We start from the raw sequence: 21,084 nt of genomic DNA, 5'->3' as shown, positions 1-21,084 counted from the left end.
CAAGCATAACTCTGAGCTAAAGTAAGATTTGTCATATTGTGGTTACACATCTGTTCTGGTTCTGAAGATGTTTTTAATAGTTATTTGTGGGTTATTAGGGTGAATGCTGTTCACAGATTTTTACAAGGCAGTTAAAGTCTCGCACACCAAAAACCCCCATCTGCTGTCTCCAAAGCTGCTGGGGTGAATAAAGCCCCCTGCTGCTGAGACACCCCTTCAGGCAAATACTCATACACTGATAGTTGTTTTTTACAAAGAAAAAACATTACAGTACATTGACTTGTTTTAAGGGGGGCGGGGGCTGGGGGGAAGTGCACAATGGATTGTAGAAGAAAAGTAAACAAATGTTATGAGCTGTTATTGTGTAAAAGTATAACATTTTATTTAATATAAATAACAATACATAAAGTGTCAATCTTAAATATTTACATATTTCTACAAAAGATACTAAAACTAAAGGTGAATTGAGGAAATTTTATGTAAACTGGCTGTGTAAACACTTTCATTTGTGAGAATGAAACAATTCTTACAACCAAAGTATTGTTTTAATCATGGTACATTTTTAGGATACAGCTTTTGACAACACCCATGTATCTCTCCCATATCACTTGATACCTGTTAGCCGACATAAGTATGCTTTTAAGAAATTCTCTTTCCAGCAAGGCATAATGTTTAAACACGCAAACATGCATTCACACATATACAGACCCACATACACTAACCTGAATGCATCACTTGTATGGGCAGTGCTGGTGTAGTGAGTGAGGAAAAGCCTGAGATCTCCGACGGACCATTTAACAGATCGACAGGGTTCTATGAACTAAGGGTAGAGAGTAGTATTTCAGGCAGTGATGTCTAATCTAAGCAGAACTTCCATCATTAAATCTAGTTTATCACAAACATGGTCACCTGCAAAGGGTGTTTGAAGTTACTCTATATTACCTAGAGAACCATTTGTGCTGAAAAAAACAACCTTAAAATTTCTTTCATATAATTGAACATTTATGGGTTTTTTTACCTAATTTTTTAGTTTTCTGTGTCACCATAGTTTTATAGTTGTAATTGTGGCTATTATATAAAATCAAAATGTTCTTCAGGACACTAAGTATATATAAATATACATATATAAGTTTATAGCAGGCTTCTTTTAATATATATATATTAATATCTAATACTACTCAATGGTTAAATCTGTAACACTGACCATACTAACCACTGCTTTTTGAGATGCAATCATCATAATCGAGTGATCACTAAGGATAACCAGCTGGCTGATTGGTAAGGCAATTGCTATAGTACGCTGGTGTTTCTGTACCTCAACTACAATCTAAAATGTTGCATGAATGTTTAAAGCTCACTGTAGGAGAACAATTGAAATAGCCACTTAGGCCTGTCAGTGTAAATGTGTGGTTAAAGTAGCATTTTTATGAGCTTTGCATGCTCATATAAAACAAACTTTTAACCATACACTTATCTGGAGGTATAAAAAAAAATTCTCATTCGTTTTTAACTACTGAGTTGGTAAACAATCTTTTTTGTAAATAAAACTTGCAAATGGCCACTTTAAAAGGCAGTATTAAAGTTTAAATAAATGCAGCCCCTCTCTTAAGTCATGCAGCTACGTACTGCATTTGTGATTACAGTACATTTAGCATGTGTTTTAGGCAATAAAAACAGAAACAAAAAATTTCAAGGAAAGCCCACACCTTCTCTACAAGGTGAACAAACAAACTCTGCACATCTTTCGTATTTTTGAGCTTGGAAGCAATGCTGATCAGAGCACTGGACAGATTCTGTACAATGAATAATGAGACACTGAGAAACCTACAAACACACAGTATAATGAAAATGAAAACAAAGCCTGTATTAGAGTTTTGTAAATGTGAATCATTATTTTGGAAAAAAAAAAAATAATAATAATATCCAAAATGACTGATAGTGTGTGTTATAACTGTATCAACCCCAAATAAATATGGACACTTTTCTCAAAATGTGGAAATGACTAATGAAGCTGATTAAAGTGAGAAATCCATTGAGAGATTCGCATACACATGTTCCAAATTGTTCATTCATTCATTTGGGATGTCAGTCTCCTACACTGGGGGTGAGATCTGTGCTAAGACAACACCTAGTCACATATCAAAGTTGTTAGTTATGTGTGAGTATGAGCAACGCACTTTTTTTGGTCTCTTTCACACATACAAATTCAGAAGAAATAGCGTAATTAATATTCCTGCTAATAATTAAAATTGTGTTTTGTAAATTAAATGTGGAGGGTTTAGAGCAGTTTTAAATTTTTTGTGGTTAGTCAGCTGCTAAATAAAGGGCCATTATGAATCAGAGGAGTTGTAATGCAGCAAGATACAAAGTTTAATTTCCTTGATAATGAAACTGTTGAATAAAACAGGTTAACTTTTAGATAAAACTTTATATAAAAGCTTTAGTTTTACTTTTATGGATTATCCTTGCTTGATCTTACTTGGTTGTTAACTGACCCATGCTGTGGACTGTGACAATGATTTTTTTTCCCAACATCACCCATTACCCATTATTGTGGATCACATAATTCTTAAATCTTTAAGTCAGATAGATAACGGGTCAAGTCTCACCTCGCCTCCATCTCAGTGAAGACCTTGATTTTTCCTTCAAGCTGGGAGCAAACCAAACTGCAACAGGAAAAGAATTAAGAGAAATCGCAAACTACTCATAACTGACAAACTACTCATAACTGCGTATACCCTTGAGATTATACTCAGCTACTTCTGTACCTTTTGTGTTGCTAAAGCATGTATTTATCATTAACCAGAAACTTTAGCTCTTTTAGATCATGCAAAAACTCTTTCTCCAGAACTATATCCATGTCCTCCATCATCTCATCTAATAGCCAGAGAGGGGAAATAAGTGCACAAAAAGAAAAAGAAAAAATGTTGTTCATTAATTTTGTTCCACCATGCCATCCAGTTGCCTGTTCTTACCATTTTCCAGACAGAAACTAGCCAAGTGTTGGCTTAATGATAAGCAGTGCTTGGTTTTCCATTGGCATGGACAACACGGCTTCTATTTTTAGGAGTGATGTAAACAACAGGGCCGACAGGATTTTTGTTAGTATTGGCTTGCTAGCACACTAAACCACAGAATTTATTTTGAATTTATAATATGTTAACAATATTGTTTTTCACATGGGCACTTCATTATACACTGCTGGACCTTTTCTCATGTAAAAATCTACATACTATTTTAAAAAAACATTTTCATGTACTGTATTGTGATAGGAAAAGATATGAAATGTGAACCATTTGCATACCTTAGCAAGAACTCTGTTTAAACAAAGCTTTAATGGTCCAACTTGGCAAGATACTCTACTTTGTGTTATATATAGTGTTTGGCAATGAACTGTATGACATTCAATATGGTGATGATAATTTGCCCAGTGAATGCAAATACCTTCAAGTTTTAGCTGGAACTAAAAAAAAACCCCAAAATATTAACTTTTTTTCAACTATGAGCTGAGGAATCTCACCAACTGCCCCCACAGTCCAATAACTGATGAGCTGGTCTGTACAGAAGGCCAAGTCCTGAAAAAGACAGATTTTTATTGCCAGTCTCAAATCGACTGTTAGTGAAGAACACGACAGCAGCGTAGCCCCTGCAAGGGAGTAATGAGTCAGTAAGGAGAATGGGAGAGGAGATTGAATGGTTTAAAGAATAACTGGAGGACTGTGATAGTGAGTAAATTAAGGGAAGTGAAATCTTTTTTGGAGCTATATTTTGGAGCAATTTTCCTAAGGCTTTCTGAGTTGTCACCTGGCAAAATTTGACAGGAGGGAGTGATGCTGCATGTTCTCCACTAGGGGGCCTTTCAGCTGCTTCACCACTTTGAGCACTAAATACTATTAAAACTATGGTGTTATTTATGTTAAATTTATATTCTTTTCAAATAATATATAGCTATGTTCATAAATTTACATACCCCTGCCATAATCTGTAATATGGTATCTCTTTTTTTTATTTATTTGTATTTTTTATATATATATTTTTTTAAATAGATGTATATATGACTAATTTGTACAACACACACTTTTTCTCTCACAGTGCACAGCTGTCCCTAATTAATGGTTAACATTACCTTTCTAGGTTAGGCCTGTTAGTACTTTCTTGAGTATATTGCAGTCATTGTGAATGCCCAGATTCTGCATTCGGGTTTTGTTTATTTGTAATCAATGTATGTACATGAATAGTTAGTGGGTTTCTTAGTTATTAGGGAAACTTTGATGCTTGCACAGAATGAAATGAATACTAAAATCTGGTTCAAACAGGCTATTACCAAATACTTCTCTTTACATACATTTCATACCCAAACCGAAATTATCAACATTGATGCTTACACTATAACATTTGCAAAACTGTTATTTATAACAGATGCAAAATGAATCATTTACCCTTTTCTAGGCTTTCCCGTATTTCTCCAGTGAAAGAGCTGACAGAACCAGCTGAGAGATTTCATCGTCTAGCACACCTGATGATGGCAGCTCTTTAAGGCAATGCCTGTCTTTGAGCTGATGTCATCCAGGACTTTCTTGGTTCCTTTAGAAGCTTCCTTGACAAAACCTTTTTGGCAAATATATGCTCAAACTCATAATACCTTTAAACAAACATACAAGACAAATCAACAAATTTCTTTGGAATTGGCAAGCATAAATATCCTAAATATATAACTATATATAACTGCTCTTCTAGATAAACAATAAAACAATAAAATTATAAAACAATACCTTTCTATGAGCATAGCATGTTGCTGGGTGGGGATTTGAAAGTTGGTTAATTGACCAATCTTGAGGGGCAGTGCAAAAGCCTCTCACACATCTGGAAGGTTCTGTACTGGTCCATAGTGTCACTGTGCAGGACCTCTCTGCTGACGTCGCTCTCACAGAGAGAACTGCTCTCTAGACGCATCCTCATTGCATTGTTCCCTGCAGAATGTTTAAAACTCTCGAAGGGCAAGAATCAAACACTGTTTGGTGATTTCTTAAACACATCCAAATCAACATGTATAGTATCATTTTAATTGGGCAGGACATTTTGCTTCTATTTTGATTGTGGTGTTTTAACAGCCTAAAAAGATCATAAGAAATGATATTATAACAAAGTTGCACATTTCAGTTGTCTATTCTTTAACCACAATGCTGTTGGACTGTTGATTCTGGATTTCTATGTATTAGGTTTCCTAATTTTCAATAACTGCAGCTCTGAAACCAGAGATTTAGACAGTTCATAGTATAGTCATAGAACAGTCAATACTTCAAAGTAGTGTGCTCATTCATATAAATGATTTATTAATCTTCAATCGTAATGTGTTTTTTTTTTTACTGTAGCATTTGTGTAAGGCATCACTATCGTCTGTGATTTATAAGAGTCAAGGACAAAGTGACATACAGTCTCTCTTAAAGGCAGTGACCCTCTCAACTTCCAGACCTTTTTAGGCAGTTTATGATTTATAGCAAATATATACCTAATACTGGACAAAAGTGAAATTGAACTTGGTGGTGCAGCTGCAAGTGCTGGTCTTAAATTTTTTTAAAGAATAAATTGTATCCCATTCAGAAAGAATGCAATTTTTGTCGCCATTTTTGTATTAATGCTAAACACACACTATTTAACAGATTTGATTTAACTGATTTGATTTAGAATTAAAGATTATATTAAAACACATTTATTGTCTTTTTTTAAGTCAAATAAATGATGTATGTTTTCCCCTTATTATTATTATTATTTTTATCCTAAGACTGACACCATTCAATCAGACAGCTCTGAGTTAATAAATGTCCACACCTGAATATCCATCCAACCACAGATGGTACACCTCTTCATCGATGATTCACAAATACCTCTAATTCTATAGACATCCCCAATAAATCTTGGATTTTTGAAGAAGCAAAGCTCATACAAGATGAGTCAATGTTTAAAATAGAAACATGAAGTATAACCAAATAGGAAAATCAAATGAGCGTTAGATAACAATAACATGCTATAAAAGGCCTAATTATGAGAAATCGCTTACATGATAACTACCGTTAGACTTGGACTTAACCCCCATTAAGAGGTGAAACCCCTAAGTTCCAGACCTACAGTGCTATTTCTGATCTGCTTTATGCAGCAAGACTAGTGGGTGTTCGCTGAATTGCGCACACTGTATGATGCATGGTGTAGCAAGGAGGTTTTTTTGTAGCCTAAATTACAAAATAAATGACTTAATGCAAGGTTTTTTCATAAACAATTATTCAGATATGCTCAATAATAGTGTGTCTACTTATAAGTCATATTGATTCCTATTCCTGACACTGACACATACAAATAGGCCTAACTGGTTCATATTTATAAGCCAATTTGTTATTGGGTTTAGTAAGGTTTTGGTTTGATCCAAACATCTTATAAGTAGCCTATAATAACTAAATAATAAAATACAGAAAATACAATAAGTTTCATAATGGTGGCTTGTTGGTGGGTTTTCATCCCTACAAATAAATGTTTAAATGAGGGATCCCTTGGTGATCCCAGGAGCCCACTTTGAGGACCACTGCTCTAAAGGATGTGTCTCTAATTAACACCCAGATTTTACTCAAAATACAAAAAAATATTATTTGCCTTAAAAAAATTATTTTTGCATCCTTGGCTAACTAACTCTATATAATAATATAAATTACATTTACATCATAAATCACTCACCTGTTGGTCTTTGGTATATGATGTCACTACCAGATCCTTGTCTCCTGCCTTGTTAACTAGAATGCCTACACATTCGCAGTGCATATCAGGCGCTTGTAGCTTCAGGTAGCGGCAAGAAGTATTTGGAGACTACGTTACCCATTTTACCCCTGAGATTATTGTGTAAGACTGGAGAATACGTTGCTGCCACCTACTGTTGATATGCAAACAACGAACAACAACACTAAATGAATAACATCATTATCCTAATCATCATCATTTGAACATTTGGAACCTTATGCTTATACACGACAAAATAGTAATAACAATATAGAAAAAACAGAGATATGAACAAGTAATTTGACAAAACAAGATCATTATTTTGCATCATTCTTTGAAACCGGGAAGCTTCAATTGCCAGTGAAAATATGACATGCAGTAGACTGTCTTCCCCCAGACCTTTTCCAAGATAAAATACTCAACACATTTTATGACCATTTTGCTGCCACTGAGTCATAAAATATAAGAGTCAGAATGCATCTGTAGGCTGTAGGTCATGCAAAACCCAAATACAATTTTTTTTGTCCATTGGGATTATGGAGCATTTGCAATTTGCATACTGATACTGAAAAAAAAAGGAGGGGTAGCTTTGGATAGGACTTGGGCTTTCTGACTTGTAAGAGTCTTCTCAAATTAAACGAAATAATTCAATTAATTCAAATAAACACTTGAAAGAAAAAAATCCATCACAGCCGAATGCATTTACTGAGTATCTTTAATACAGGTCACAACTATGTTGCAGAATTAATTTCCGTTTTGTAATTATGAATCTGTAAAGCATTTTTCCAGCACCAGGCAAGATAAAGGGATAACAATTGGTTCCCAGTAAGCACAAAAATGTTCAAAAACACATTTTCATGCAATATCTGGAATAAAGGGTATTTTTTAATGATGTGAAAACTGGAAACAGGATTTTCTTCTGATTTATGGTATAACTTCTAATGTAAAATGTACTATTTAGTAATATTTGTAAGCAACATGCAAAATATAATGTTACTTATGTTTAACATGGTAACACAAATGCCTTTCAACTTTTTAAAACTAAAATATAAGATATAAGGACTGATCTGAACCTGCAGATTCAGTTATGAACTTGTTCAGGGTTGATGGTTATTCAGTATTAGAGCCATCCATCTTACAGGCAGGCATATGGGCCTCCAGAACCAACTCCAGCCTTTCTTTCTCTCTCTCTAGCCTGGCAATCTCTGCCTCTAGCTGAGCCTTCTCATGCTCCAACTGCTCAGTCTCCTAAAGGTCAAACAGAAGAGGTTAGCAGTACAGTACAGTGTCATCTATCATGAAAAAATGTGTATTATATCAAATCTAGTCAAAATAAAAGAAACCATTAATTAACATCACTTTAATATTAGTTGTAATCCAAGAAATAAATCAACTGGAAAGGCTCTCCATGAGACTCACGTTTTGTAACGTTTCCGTAAGCATGCGTCGACGATCCCGACATCTAGCTGCAGCTATTCTGTTCCTTTCCCTGCGCACTCTCCTCCTCTCACACTCGTCAACAGATCTCTAGAAGTGATTCAGAAGGCAGAATATGAGTTAATTGTTAGCATTGCAAAAAAGAAGATAAAAAAGTTCATGATGTAATTCTCCCAAACCTTCTCCCACATTTACATAAGCAATATGGCAGAATAAAAGAGAATGATGACACTGCCATCTTGTGGGAGATAACTGTAAAGCACGCCCAGATTTCCCCAAATATCACTCCTCTTACTCATCAACGGCCACTTTTACAATCTGGTCTGAGTGTGTGCTCTCTGAATCCCGCGCGAATATTACTACACTGACTCACTCAATGAGATCCTATGTGACTAAGGTGTGAATCACGAATGCCTCTTTACCATAACAGGATGAGTCAAATAAAAAGCCTCGTCCCTGCTTCTTCTGTTTAGGGCGTTAAACCAGAAAACTTCACATCTACAAATTCATCCACAACTTACACTCTGATTGTTGTGTTCTTTGTCTGGATCGTGAGATCTGTCTCGTGTCCCAGAGTGAAGTGGCTCTGAACTGAAACACTGTGACAGAAGACATGGACAGTTTGGCAGTGAAGAGGGCAAAAAGGAGGCCATGGTGTCCCAGCACTCTGCTTCTGAGACTAGAGATTCTGAGACGAGAGAGGACTCAAGAAGCCATTCATCATCCGGCCTGGATGGGACAAAGTCAGCATTGGGGCTAGATGTGACTGCATCTGTGATCTTCTGCAACATATTGGGAGGGAGAAAAAAAGATGCAAAAAAAAAAAAAAACATAAAAGGAGGGTGAAGAAAAGAGTGGGAATGTTAGTGATGGGTAGGATTAGTAAGTACACTGATTTATGCATAATTAATAAGATGGATGGTGATTAGCATGGATTATTTTATTACCTTGAGTCTGCATTTGACCTTAATAATAATAATAATAATAATAATAATAATAATAATAATAATAATAATAATAATACAATTATTGTTGCTTCTCTAAATCGCATGCTATTATTTCAACATTTTGTTTTTACCTGCCTCTTTAGGTCCATTAGTTTATGATCCATAAGTCTGTAATGATCAATTAGTTTAACGAACCTTGTGCATGTGGGTGGTGGTGCTCAGGTCCAGTTGTGCTGCCATGTCTGTGTAAAGTCCGTAAGTGAAAGCTGCACTCCCCTGGCTCTGATACATCTCTCCAAAAGTTCTCCAGGATTATCATGACCGTCAAAACCAGTCATTTACATTTTTAGATTTCTTTGTTCCCATCTAGTTCTTTAAAATCGCATAGTTTCATTCTCCTCACTCCCTGAATTGGAATGACCTCGCGCCACAGGCTGAATTCAAACGACTCCACGCGCTCCAACAGGGATGAAACTTAAGCACGTGATCCAATTCATTTTTTATTCCACTAGTGAGTTTTAGTCCCTCCCTTCTGCTCCTGTGTGCACGCGATAATCTATCCCTGTGTGAATAAGAGCTACCGAGCATATGATGATGATGATGATGATGATGATGATGATGATGATGATGATGATGATAATGATGATGATTATTATTATTACTAGTTTATTACTTTATTCTTTTATTTTATTAACTTCAAAATGTATTAGGAAAATACATCAATAAAAAGCTACATATAGCATAAATATGTAATAGGTAAATAATATATTCACTGAACCTGTCTATTCACTTTACATTTTATATGCGATTTAATTTGCATTTTTATTTGTCCATTTCCCACAAATATTTGTCAGTTCAATCCAGCTTTATTTGTATACCGCTTTTATTAATGGACATTGTCCCAAAGCAGCTTTTTCCGAAATCACTAGCTTACAAAATATTAATTTGATGAGTGAGCCACTGTTGACAGTGAAAAGGAAAAAAAATGTATGAGATGGAAAGAGGAAGAAACCTTGAGAGGACTCAAAAGGGAACCTTATCTGGATGGCACTGAAATATTTGACATCACTGTTGAGGTGTGCTGTTCATTGAGACATTTTTATGCAAGCCACTGTAGTAGACTGTTGATATTATTACAGTGCAAATCAGTCCCTAAATATTAGAAATGTTGGTCAGTACAACTACCTTGAACATTCCTTTGGCATCTCTATTTATTAGAAACACTTATCTACACTTTGCTAGAACTGTAAAACTTTGTCATATCCTGTACTTAATGAATCTAATGCGGATTTCTGTACTCTTTCTTTACTCACTTATTGGTTTATGAATAGCAGTTTTAAACGTACCAACACTACTAGTGGTCTAGGATTGTAGAATTGTTGGATAGAATAGCTAGTTCAAATTTTACCTTACTCTGATTCTTTATATTTATCTATGTTTCTTTCTTTTCTATTTACCCAACATCCAGTGATCCTCTTCTCTTTCTGTTTCTTAGTCCCTCATGTCCTTTAGCCACTGCTTTGTTGTCTGTGTCAAAAGTTGAGACTCAAATTTCAATAACAGAAAGAAAAAAAAAAGATATTTAGCTGTAGGCCTTCTGATTCAGTTCATAAATGTGTAATATTTCGACACCAGCTTAGTCACTCCTGTTTACTTGATGTCACTATGTTTTTTAAATAATAATTTGTTTTCCTTCATGATGCAGGTGCACGACATGATCTGCCTCAGTATTACTGTTTAACTTAACCAGAGCTACAACATCAAAAACGCTGGTCAGGAACCTGATGGTTATATCATGCAGATCATGATGCGACTGGGTTATTTTTCATCACCTTCAGACAACTTTGCCCAGGCGAATCATTTGGGACTGATCTGGCCCTCTCCATGCTCTCTCCAGATGGTTATGAGGTTACACTTTTGTTTTATTGCAGTAGTTCTGCAAATCTGATCTTTTGGAAAACAGATGTGAATCAGTCATTCTTTTTATGTTTTTCATGAAAGCACCTTTTTCTCTATAGTATTAGTAATATAACCTGCTTACACAACCTTATCCACATCTTAATTATCATTTAAATGACTGCTAGCAGTTTCATGTGACTAAGAAGTGGGGAAAAACAGTCAGCTGTATATGAATCACTCAAATCTTTACTTCAGTGCTTCACTAAGCACAAAACTGACAGCATTACAGAATGCATATTACTGAATAAAAATAAATGTGTCTGTGGCAGCGGTTCACGAGTGGAGGGCGGAGCCGGACTGAAACAGAGTGCACTGTAGTCTCATTAATTACAGGTGTAGTCCTACCACTCGGTTCGTCTGTCTCTGCCTTCCAAAAAACAATTACTTGTTTTTATAATCAATGACAAGTGAATACATTGAATATAATAAAATTTTTATCACAGTAATACACACACATAATTAATTTGGAAAAAAATGTATAAGCATCATCCTTCTAAAACCTCACTAGCATTAGAAAAAAAATCAATCTATTTCTGAGTCAGGACAGTGAGTTAATGTGAATGAGTAACTCATCAAAATCATGTTTTTGCTACTTAAGCATTTATTAGATGTGCATACAAAGGTTTCAGTGAAAAAGTCTATAAGACAGATGGTTTCATCAGCATTAAAACATCAATAATTCTTTATTTTCTTTAAATAATTTTTTTTCTAACTATGTGAGACTGTGTAAGATCTATAATGGTCTGTAGGCACCAACAGTGACATCAAAAAGCTTAGGATTATTCAGGTTTCCTTCCTTGTCCAAAAGGAAGTAAAACTTGTGATTTTTTACTTTGAGTGGGATGAAGGAGGGGGATTCCTGCCTGTGTGCATGACAAGCCACTTGGTTCAAAGGTACAGTTAGATTCCAGGCTTTGCTCACTCCTAGGGGGGACTGGGTACACACAGACACCTTTCCACCTCCCTTATGCAGGACCACGCGACTGACAGAGCGACGGCTGAACAGCATGCCCAGGCCAACAATCCCTCCTCCTAATGGCAGAGAAATACAGAGGTCCAGTGGTGAGAATTATATATATATATATATAGCAGTAAGGAATAGTAGGGTTCCTATAGAGACAATCAAGTGTATTAGTATTTTGCTTTTTTGGATACCATTAGCAAACAATCCTGCACATCTGTTGGTTGTACATGCTGAGAGAGCAGGTTTGATGAGTAAATCCGAAAGGAATTGCTCTGGCATTGGCTTATGTTCCCAGTGACTAATCACTAATCATCATAGTTCTCAATATGATTTGTCACTGATCACTACTGTTTGTCATGTATTTGTCCAAAATGTGCAGATCGTGCTTTATTTTAAACTGTAATTGGTAACATATTTGCAAGTAATAAAAGTGAATTATTCTATCCAAAACCAATTCCTTGATTTCCATTTCCCTTACCAATACCACACATGCTTTTTTTTGGCTGTCCACCTGATAACATTGTGTTGTACATTCATTATGTTTTTTATTACTATTACAACTTGCGGGTGCACCTTGCGTACAGTTACTAAGTTCCCACCTGTATATAAGATCATCAAGTACACTATATATATATATATATATATATATATATATATATATATATATATATATATATATATATATATATATATATCGCCATGCCAATTACGTTTAAAATAGCCTAAATATTAAAATGTTCATTAGTCATTATAAAATAGTCATTATAGCAGGTGTACAGCTGTACAGGTGGATGGGTTTTATTTTTTTTCTCACACACTAACACACTAACACACACACACACACACACACACACACACACACACACACACACACACACACAGAGGTAGTTAGAGATAGAGAGTGGGAGATTTCAAAGGTTCCAAAGAAGGACAGCAGACCACTTACCTATAAAAAGACAGCCAAGCGTGAATCCAAATCTCCATGTATTTGATCCGAGGTTCATGTCAAAGCTAAAAAGCCCGAATTCTGTTCTGACCTTTTGAGGCTCTTTGCTGCTCTTTCGAGTGTCTCGGAGTCCCGTGAAGGCAAAAAAGGCCAGGTAGCTCCAGAAAAGAAACTGACCTCCACAAAACAGAGCCAGGAGCCTGAAAAAGCGGGTTCGGTCATGCTCGAACAGCACCACATCTCTCACCACGGCGGAGTGTGAACTCCTGAGTGGCTGACCGGGCGGTAACTTTACAGAGTGTCGCCCTTGAGTCAGTGACATGCATTTAAACTGATTCAAGACCGTGGCATCGTGGATCATTCCCGTATACCGCCTGTACAGGGGCAGAACAGCGCGTACATGCTGTATACAGGTGACCTGATGGGGGGCAATGAAGAAAGTCCGAGCTGTAAATAACACACACTGATACGCCATGGCGTTCCGTTAAATATTTGACAGTATTTTTTATCCTTGAATTGTCTGTACACTAAAATCCATTCAGCTGTATTTTTGCGAGACTTTAACTAAGACAGTTACCAGGGTGCCGCCATATTGTTCTTTATTTGCATAAGTACGGAAAGCGCATTGGTTCAAATTGTAGACTATTATGCCCCCTAGTGACTACTTTCATACAATTTGGTTGCATACAGACGCCTTGTTTATTGGCCCCAAGGTAGAGACCTACAGTGGTCGGATTTTCAGTTCCGCTCCCGCAAGGTTCTGTCCAAACCCAAAAAACGGCAAAAGCCTGTAGATTAAATGTATAAATAATTTTATTGTTAATGCACTGATGGCTTCTTCCTGCTACTCTGCCTTTTTTTTTTCACTTGCTTTCCTTTTGAATATGTAAAAAAAACAGATGTAGATACATAACAATTTGTTTGTTTTAGTAATTTATTATTATTATTAAAAAAAGAATAATTTTAAGACTATTTTGTGGGAGTCCCGCAAAAAATATAAATGTCAAAAAATGAATGTTTTCCAACCATGAAAACCCCTGGGGATTATAGTTTTCCTGGGCATTTGAAATGAAGGCAAATTGAGTATTTTATGCAAATTCTACAGAAAAGAAAACGCAAAAGTATAAATTAAATGTCATTTCCTTACACTGTCCAGATTTTCTTGAAAAGTCCATCTTGAAAAAGGGCTTTAAATATATCTGCGACCAAATCAATTTCTTCTCCTCTGCCAGCCATTGTGGAATGAAAAAACAGCTATTAAGTCTACATAAATAAATTTGAGCTTGTGTAGTTTGCAGATGTAGTTTGCTATAGCTGACTACTGTGCTCTCTGGCTATCCAAACAAAGACATGGAAATGCTGATGTTAATGTAGCCTGCTAGATGGCCCTTGTGTCACCAACTTGAAATCTGACTGGTTAAAGCAAAAGCTTCATTCTTATGAATTGTTAACTACAGGCCCTTGCACTGTTTGATTGGAAATAAAAATCAGCAAAATAAAGAGAATAGACTACTGGAATAATTTATCACAGAGTAAATATATATTAAAACTTAATTCAGTGATTCTGATGATTTTAAACAGCACTGAATGCCTTGTTTGACCTTGCAGCCTGCCATTAGTAACCACAATTACATTGTACATTGTTTTGTTTAGGAATTACATGTACAGTGATATTCTTATCAAATGTGTTTATTCATTTCATCATTTCATCTTCTCCCGCTTATTCGTAATTCGGGTCGCGGGGGCAGCAGTCTAAGCAGATTCCCCAGACACTTCTCCGTGTCCAGGGATCGGGCTGTCAAGGCCCCCGCCTTCGACTGCTGCCCAATCCTCTCAGCACCGGTCCCCAAATGTGTTTATTGTGTTCTATATTCTATATTCTCTCTCACACACACACACACACACACACACACACACACACACACACACACACACACTTCTCCAATATGTTGAACAATATCCACTGTATGGTGTGTGTGTGTGTGTGTGTGTGTGTGTGTGTGTGTGTGTGTGTGTGTGTGTGTGTGTGTGTGTGTGTGCGTGTGTATGTGTTCTTTTGAGCTGCTAATGGCCTATAGAACCCATTGTTCTACCTGAATAAACCTTATCAGATCTCAAATACACAGATGGGACCCTTCTTATTTGCATACAGAGCTATGGACACAACTGTGACAAATAGGCGTGGAGAAAATAACCTGGACAAAACCTGTACAAATGTGTTAGTAAATATAAAGAGATGAGTTTTTATGAAGACCTATAAAACACTGAAACCAACCAGAAGTGGGACAGAAGCTAGGTTGACCTTCTTAATGCTGTAAATTTGGAGAGGGTAGTGTAAAAACCCTTAGTAATTATGTAAGTCTATATGGCCCAAATTGTGCTATACTTAATTATATGTCTGGAGCTTTTGCATTAAATTAAGTCAGATGCAAATCATTTGCTGTTAAGTTTTCTTCCCCACCAGTCAACACATTGAGTGACCACACTTACGTAGTCAAGACAGTCTACAAAATAAATAGACCTGTCCCACATCCTGATTGTTGTCTATACTTAAGCAACGGGACAAACACCCCCACCCCAACCTTTCACACCCTCAGGCCCACTGACTCTTATTTCACTTCTCCAACAAAGCCTACTGTCCCAGTAATTACTCTAAACATATCCACACCCATGAGCCAAGCACCTTACACACCTCACACCATCTACATTAAGGAGCAGGTTGGGGGTTCTCGGTATTATAGTTTAAATTGCTTATATAAGTTATTTTAACGATTATATCTGAGTGTCCAAGAAAAACATGGACATCGTAGCGAAATTGTAGGAATATGACATTTTGTATTGACGCGTAAATGACACGCGGTTTCGCACCGTTACATTAATGCGCATGCGTGAGACTTACCTGGCGGCTCAGTGCTAGGTAAATGAATCGGTTCAGCTCAGTTGGACGCGTGCAGGAACAGTAAACTTCGCCAGAATTTAGAAAGCAGGTTGCAACGTGACGATGCACAACAGGTATCAGCTCAAAAGTTTTTAAAAAGGAGATACTTTAAACCTTGCTGTCAAGAGTTTCCTCGAGAAAAAAAGTAAAGGAAAAAAAATGCCGCGAGTGTTTTTGGTTAAAAAGACGAACACCACTTCCGGGAAAAGAAACTGGAATGAAGTACCCGACTGTGTCCGAGGAGACATCTACACACCTGGTGAGTGTTTGCTTACAATGCAAAGAGTAGCACACAAATGCTCGTTATGTACATTTATTATGTCTTTTATAATTAGGTACGAGCTTAGACATACTAAAAGTTCTTTACAGCTACCCTGAACAGAGGATTCATGCAGAGACCTTGGATACTGATTTATCCTCCATGGCTTCTCCCTCCCCAACAACAACTCGTCATTTTAAAGAAGTTCCTTTATGTGTCATTTAAATATTGACACAGTGTATATCTTCACATATCATAGCAAAGGCAGGGTACATCATAATGCAAGGTTTCTGGATCAAAGTGCTTTAAGGGCCTTGTTCAAGGGCCCAGCAGTGAACCGCAATCTTCTGAACAGTAACCCGGAGCTTACATGTAACTTAATCTAAAATTACTTGATAGTATATAAAGCAATAGTTTTTATGTATGGTTTTCTATATAACTTGTGAACAATACATTGGAATTTCGTTTCTTTATGACTATGTGGGGGAGACACACCCACAAACCCAAAGAGAGTAGCACAAGTGCATAAAAAACAAATGACAATTTGGCAAGGGTAAAATCTAGAATAAATACACGCATTAGGACACACTACCTCGACACAACAAGAGAACAGTATTGAATAGAAGCACAACCAGTACCCGTAAAATACCATTGTCTGAAAAAGGAACCGCTTATCTTATGATGCAATTTATGTAGAAATATTGTCAGTGCTGCACAAGGAAAACTCATCCAGTAGAGGAAGATAGAGAAAACAAAAACAGTGTTCCGCTGCATCATAAAAACATTGTTTTTGAGGGCATTATACAATTTTATTATTTATAATAATGTCGTTGTAGTTAAGCGTTTTCTAAAGATAAAATTATTGTTCTGGTTTATACTCGATCTTTATTTACATCTACATAAACAGTGTTTCTGGTTGCAATAATTTTAGAATACGAAACATATTGCCAAAAAGTGCAAAGAGCTTTGGTAGCAATATGTCAGTTGCTTTGCCTCTGTCTGGAAGGGCCATTCATTGTTTTTCACCTTAAGTTTGGAATGATAGTACAAAGATCTTCCTGTTAGGGCACTTATTGTCTAAAGCAGTGGTCCCCAACCTTTTTTGCACTACCGTCTGGATTAATGGCAGACAATATTTTCACGGACCTGCCTTTAAGGCAGCCTTTAAATACAACAAAATAAAATTATACGATAATAATAAACATAAATCCACTGTGTTGTTTTTTTGTTCATTTTGATAGCTTGGGGTTTAAATTTAGCGGTAATGTATTATCTGTTACCGGTGGGATCAGCCCCTTTAAGATGGTAGCGGATGTAGGTAAGACATGTGACCGAGGCATCATGACATCCATCAAGAGTGAGTTATAGACAGATGTGGTAGAGAGAATCTGGTAATTTTTCAATGTAAATCATTGTTCAGAATCAGATAAATGAAACGGAAATAATGTAAGTTATGTATCCTTTCTTTTCCTCTGTGGCCTGGGGGTTGGGGACCACTGGTCTAGAGATCATTGTACTTCAGGGGTGTCCAGCTCAGGTCCTGCTGGGTCAGTGGCTCTGATTGGTCACTACTCAGATTGAGTATTTCTCTTCTTCCCGATTTCATTATCAAATAACTACAAGGCTTATTGAGTGTATTGGAGAAGCAGAAATCAGCAATTTGAGCTTGACATGGTGCTGGCCTATTTGTAGAATTGTTAGTACACATTTCACTTGGTGGTATAATAATCCACTTTTGCTTGCTTTTCAGTGTGTTTCTTTACTCCTCATGGCCATGAAGAGTGTGAGCACAGCCCTGCTGAGCTGCCCGTCTGTCCTTCCACCTCACAGAGCAAAACCACACACGCACACACTCCATCTCTCAGCTCCAATGCCCAGCTGTTATGCTCTGCCATACAGGAGTCAGATTCACACAGTTCTGCTTTCATTTGCTCTAAAAATAAGGTCAGTTTCATTTCTTTTGGGGCAAATTAATAAAAATCTAATAATGGACTTGTTGCCACATTTTATATGTGGGCCCCATTTTCTCTGCCATGATTGATGCTGTGCAACATCTTTACTGACGATTACGTTCGGAGGTGGTAGCTTAGTGGTTAAGGCATTGGACTTTGGATTAGAAGGTCATGAGTTAAAATCTCAGCCACACCAAGGTGACACTCCTGGGCCCCTGAGCAAGGCCCTTAATCCCATAGCTGCTCACTTATTTAAGTTAGATAAATGTAAGTCGCTCTAGATAAGGGTGTCTGCCGAATGCTCTAAATGTACCTGCAGTTCTGTAACATCAAATCTCTTCTTTGCTTTACCAGATAATCGTACAGTGAAAAAGTCTTATATACAGTAATAATACTGTTCATTGTCTCAGAGTCCCTGCTGCACTAACCTTATAGATGATGGGGTGAGCACCAGTCATCTTATTTACAATATGCTCATTCTGAAGGCTGTTTGAACTTGGTCTTGTTTGACATTATAGTATGCAGTTGTTGAATATAAATAATTAATAACTCACTATCTGGTGTCACATAGAAGATATTCGGAGTCTGATTCCCCTGAAAGTTTCTTCATGATTTTGCTGTGGGATGTTTGTATTTTTTCATGTCATTAGGAATTTAAATCTAGCTCCAGATTTCTATAATGCCTCACTTTGATGATGACGTTTGTTAAAAGTGCTTCAACTTGAATTTTTTTTGCAGAAAGCCAATATTGAAAATGAAGCATTGACTGGTTTACAAATGACCCCAGAATCCCCCTTTTCCTGCCCAATATGCCATAAGACCTTCAGTCTTTCCAGAGTGATGAAACGTCATTTAAGGACTCATAGTGACTTGAAGAGGTACTCCTGTGAATACTGTGGGAAAGGCTTCAATGACACTTTTGACCTCAAGAGGCATGTGCGCACTCATACAGGTGAGATCACGTCATCACGTGTTACCATCTTTTCTTGTCTGTCTTGCTTTTTTTTACACCTTACTAAACCAGACAGTTTCTCTTCTAGGTGTCCGGCCCTTTAAGTGCACTGTGTGTGAGAAGGCTTTCACTCAGCGCTGCTCCCTGGAGGCTCACCAAAAAAAGGTGCATGGTGTCTTCCAACAGTATGCCTACAAGGAACGCAGGGACAAGCTGTATGTGTGTGAAGAGTGTGGCATGACTGCTCAGACGCAGGATAGCCTGAGCAATCACATCCAGACCAAACATCCCAACAGCAGAAATGCCAAATCCAAATCTAGGAAAAGGAAAGTGCAAGACCGTGGAGGGAGTGTGTCTCCCCATTCTCCTCAGTCGCTAAGTGATGCAGATGCTGGTGTTTGATTAATGCTGAAAAGACTGAAGGACAATAAGCAGTTCATGATATTTGAGAAAAGGGAAAAGTGGTGAACGAGTATGGGTTAAATCAGATAGTTGTGATTTCAGGTCCCAGCACCATCAGTCTCACTGCTGAGCAAAGCCTTTAACCAACACTTTGACCAAAAGTTGTATTCTGTGTTTTGACATCCTACCTAGTTGAAATATGTGAGGAACTGCCTTTAAATGTGTAATTGCTATGCCAAAAGTTTTTTTTCCCCATAATTAAGACTATAAATATAATTCATACAGATCTTACTGTACAATAGTTACACTACTGAAAAGGGGAAATATGCTATTCTATGTACATTATCCTTAGTGTTGACTAGATATGTAAAATCCTGTTGTCATTTAGTGTCATATATTACACACTTGCATGCCCTTGAATTTTATTTATGCGCTTATTACACATCAAAATGTTAGAACATGTATAGAGGATTATACCTTTTATATGTTTTTGAATGTTTGGGGATGATTTTGAATCACTGTGTATATATAATATAAAAACCCTTGGTTTTGCAAAATCTGAAACTTGTCATGAAGTTCCATCTTAAAGGCCAGGTTGCAAGAGGAAGGACGAAATGTGGCATTAAGCCTCTTAAAATCTACTACATTTAGACCAGACAAGCCATTGAGTACATTGTCCTGTAGGATAACTATGGCAAATACTGATATGTGTTGCTGGAAAATTACCTGACAACAGAGGGGTCTGTAAATCATGATATGGCGCCATCTGTGGGTGTGTTTGAGCATAAATGCTTGCGGACTATCATGTCAATAATTATATTAACTAGGCCCATATTTTAGCAAGTGTGGCTTAATTTCCCATCCACCTCCTGAAAAAAATCTGTTTTGTGGATTTTTTTAATTGTTTCGCATATTTTGCATATTTTACAAAACATCTAGAAATGAATATGTAGTCATGTGGGTTGCGAAAAATAAGCACAGACAAAACCCCGCCACCCGAACCTGACTTCATAAATGATATACGGTTACTTTGAAAGTCACAGAAAATTAATTAATCAGTTCATATGTACTCATAAAGTTTAGATTTAAAATATATATATTATATATTGAACAAATCGGCCATAAAATCACTGATCAAAAATCAGCGGCTTCATGCAACATGGTCGCTTCGTAAAAGTGCCCGATACTTGTATTTTACAGCATAGTGCAATTCTTTCTTTGTATATCACAGCGATGTTAAGAAGCCGACATCGCTGGGAAATACGAAGAACCCAGAGCCTTAACCACTGAGCTCCCATTTCCCTCCATAGTTAATAGTGATCACTGCGTGATGTTCACAAGCAACAAGAGAGTGACGTAAATTGAGAGTCCGGCACCTGTTCTCTTCTTACATACACAAAACCCCGCCCCGTTCCACCTGTTGTGCACGACAGGCCCCGCCCAGCCCTGCCCCGCCCCGTGTTCAAAAAGGCATCATGCGATCTCGGAATATGTTGCTACGGTTTCAATTCATTATTTATCACTTGCGCAAATAACTCCAGAGAGCACATTTCATCCTAAAAAAAA

The 21,084-nt window shown here is 36.9% G+C and overlaps 3 protein-coding genes across 4 annotated transcripts; 1 reads left to right on the top strand and 2 right to left on the bottom strand.

The window, feature by feature from the left end:
• Positions 1-360: 360 nt before the first annotated feature.
• On the bottom strand, positions 361-9,713 carry fosl1b (FOS like 1, AP-1 transcription factor subunit b). 2 transcript variants are annotated; one of them, XM_083564791.1, is made up of 8 exons: positions 9,342-9,678; positions 8,721-8,981; positions 8,182-8,289; positions 4,440-8,010; positions 3,521-3,646; positions 2,610-2,666; positions 723-820; positions 361-615 (listed from the first exon to the last, which is right to left on the bottom strand). In XM_083564791.1, the coding sequence occupies exons 1-4, from the start codon at positions 9,435-9,437 to the stop codon at positions 7,873-7,875; spliced, it is 603 nt and encodes a 200-aa protein (XP_083420917.1). In that variant the 5' UTR covers positions 9,438-9,678; the 3' UTR covers positions 361-615; positions 723-820; positions 2,610-2,666; positions 3,521-3,646; positions 4,440-7,872. The 2 variants fall into 2 exon arrangements, with proteins under 2 accessions (XP_083420917.1, XP_083420918.1); XM_083564792.1 differs by having other exon boundaries at positions 477-820; positions 4,440-4,970; positions 6,724-8,010; positions 9,342-9,713.
• Positions 9,714-11,273: 1,560 nt separating this feature from the next.
• tmem223 (transmembrane protein 223) lies at positions 11,274-13,655 on the bottom strand. The gene is made up of 2 exons (XM_083564779.1): positions 13,016-13,655; positions 11,274-12,137 (listed from the first exon to the last, which is right to left on the bottom strand). Exons 1-2 carry the CDS (start codon positions 13,488-13,490, stop codon positions 11,839-11,841), a joined length of 774 nt encoding a protein of 257 aa, XP_083420905.1. The 5' UTR covers positions 13,491-13,655; the 3' UTR covers positions 11,274-11,838.
• Positions 13,656-16,076: 2,421 nt separating this feature from the next.
• Positions 16,077-20,075, top strand: ovol1b (ovo-like zinc finger 1b). The gene is made up of 4 exons (XM_083564273.1): positions 16,077-16,212; positions 17,963-18,156; positions 18,903-19,116; positions 19,205-20,075. Exons 1-4 carry the CDS (start codon positions 16,113-16,115, stop codon positions 19,516-19,518), a joined length of 822 nt encoding a protein of 273 aa, XP_083420399.1. The 5' UTR covers positions 16,077-16,112; the 3' UTR covers positions 19,519-20,075.
• The last annotated feature ends 1,009 nt before the right edge of the window (positions 20,076-21,084 follow it).

This window comes from Silurus aristotelis (genome assembly GCF_946808225.1).
Source record: "Silurus aristotelis genome assembly, chromosome: 16".
NCBI lineage: Eukaryota > Metazoa > Chordata > Actinopteri > Siluriformes > Siluridae > Silurus > Silurus aristotelis.
This window is presented reverse-complemented; position numbering and strand designations above follow the sequence as displayed.

What these genes read in the sequence shown, in the direction of transcription:
- fosl1b (XM_083564792.1), bottom strand. Translation starts at nt 9,437, where the DNA reads ATGTATCAGAGCCAGGGGAGTGCAGCTTTCACTTACGGACTTTACACA. An exon ending in CCACCACCCACATGCACAAG is followed by an intron (nt 8,982 to 9,341) that starts GTTCGTTAAACT and finishes AATATGTTGCAG; the next exon opens with AAGATCACAGATGCAGTCAC. An exon ending in TTACGGAAACGTTACAAAAC is followed by an intron (nt 8,011 to 8,181) that starts GTGAGTCTCATG and finishes TTTGACCTTTAG; the next exon opens with GAGACTGAGCAGTTGGAGCA.
- tmem223 (XM_083564779.1), bottom strand. Translation starts at nt 13,490, where the DNA reads ATGGCGTATCAGTGTGTGTTATTTACAGCTCGGACTTTCTTCATTGCC. An exon ending in GCTTGGCTGTCTTTTTATAG is followed by an intron (nt 12,138 to 13,015) that starts GTAAGTGGTCTG and finishes CTCTGCCATTAG; the next exon opens with GAGGAGGGATTGTTGGCCTG.
- ovol1b (XM_083564273.1), top strand. Translation starts at nt 16,113, where the DNA reads ATGCCGCGAGTGTTTTTGGTTAAAAAGACGAACACCACTTCCGGGAAA. An exon ending in AGGAGACATCTACACACCTG is followed by an intron (nt 16,213 to 17,962) that starts GTGAGTGTTTGC and finishes CTTGCTTTTCAG; the next exon opens with TGTGTTTCTTTACTCCTCAT. An exon ending in TCATTTGCTCTAAAAATAAG is followed by an intron (nt 18,157 to 18,902) that starts GTCAGTTTCATT and finishes TTTTTTTTGCAG; the next exon opens with AAAGCCAATATTGAAAATGA.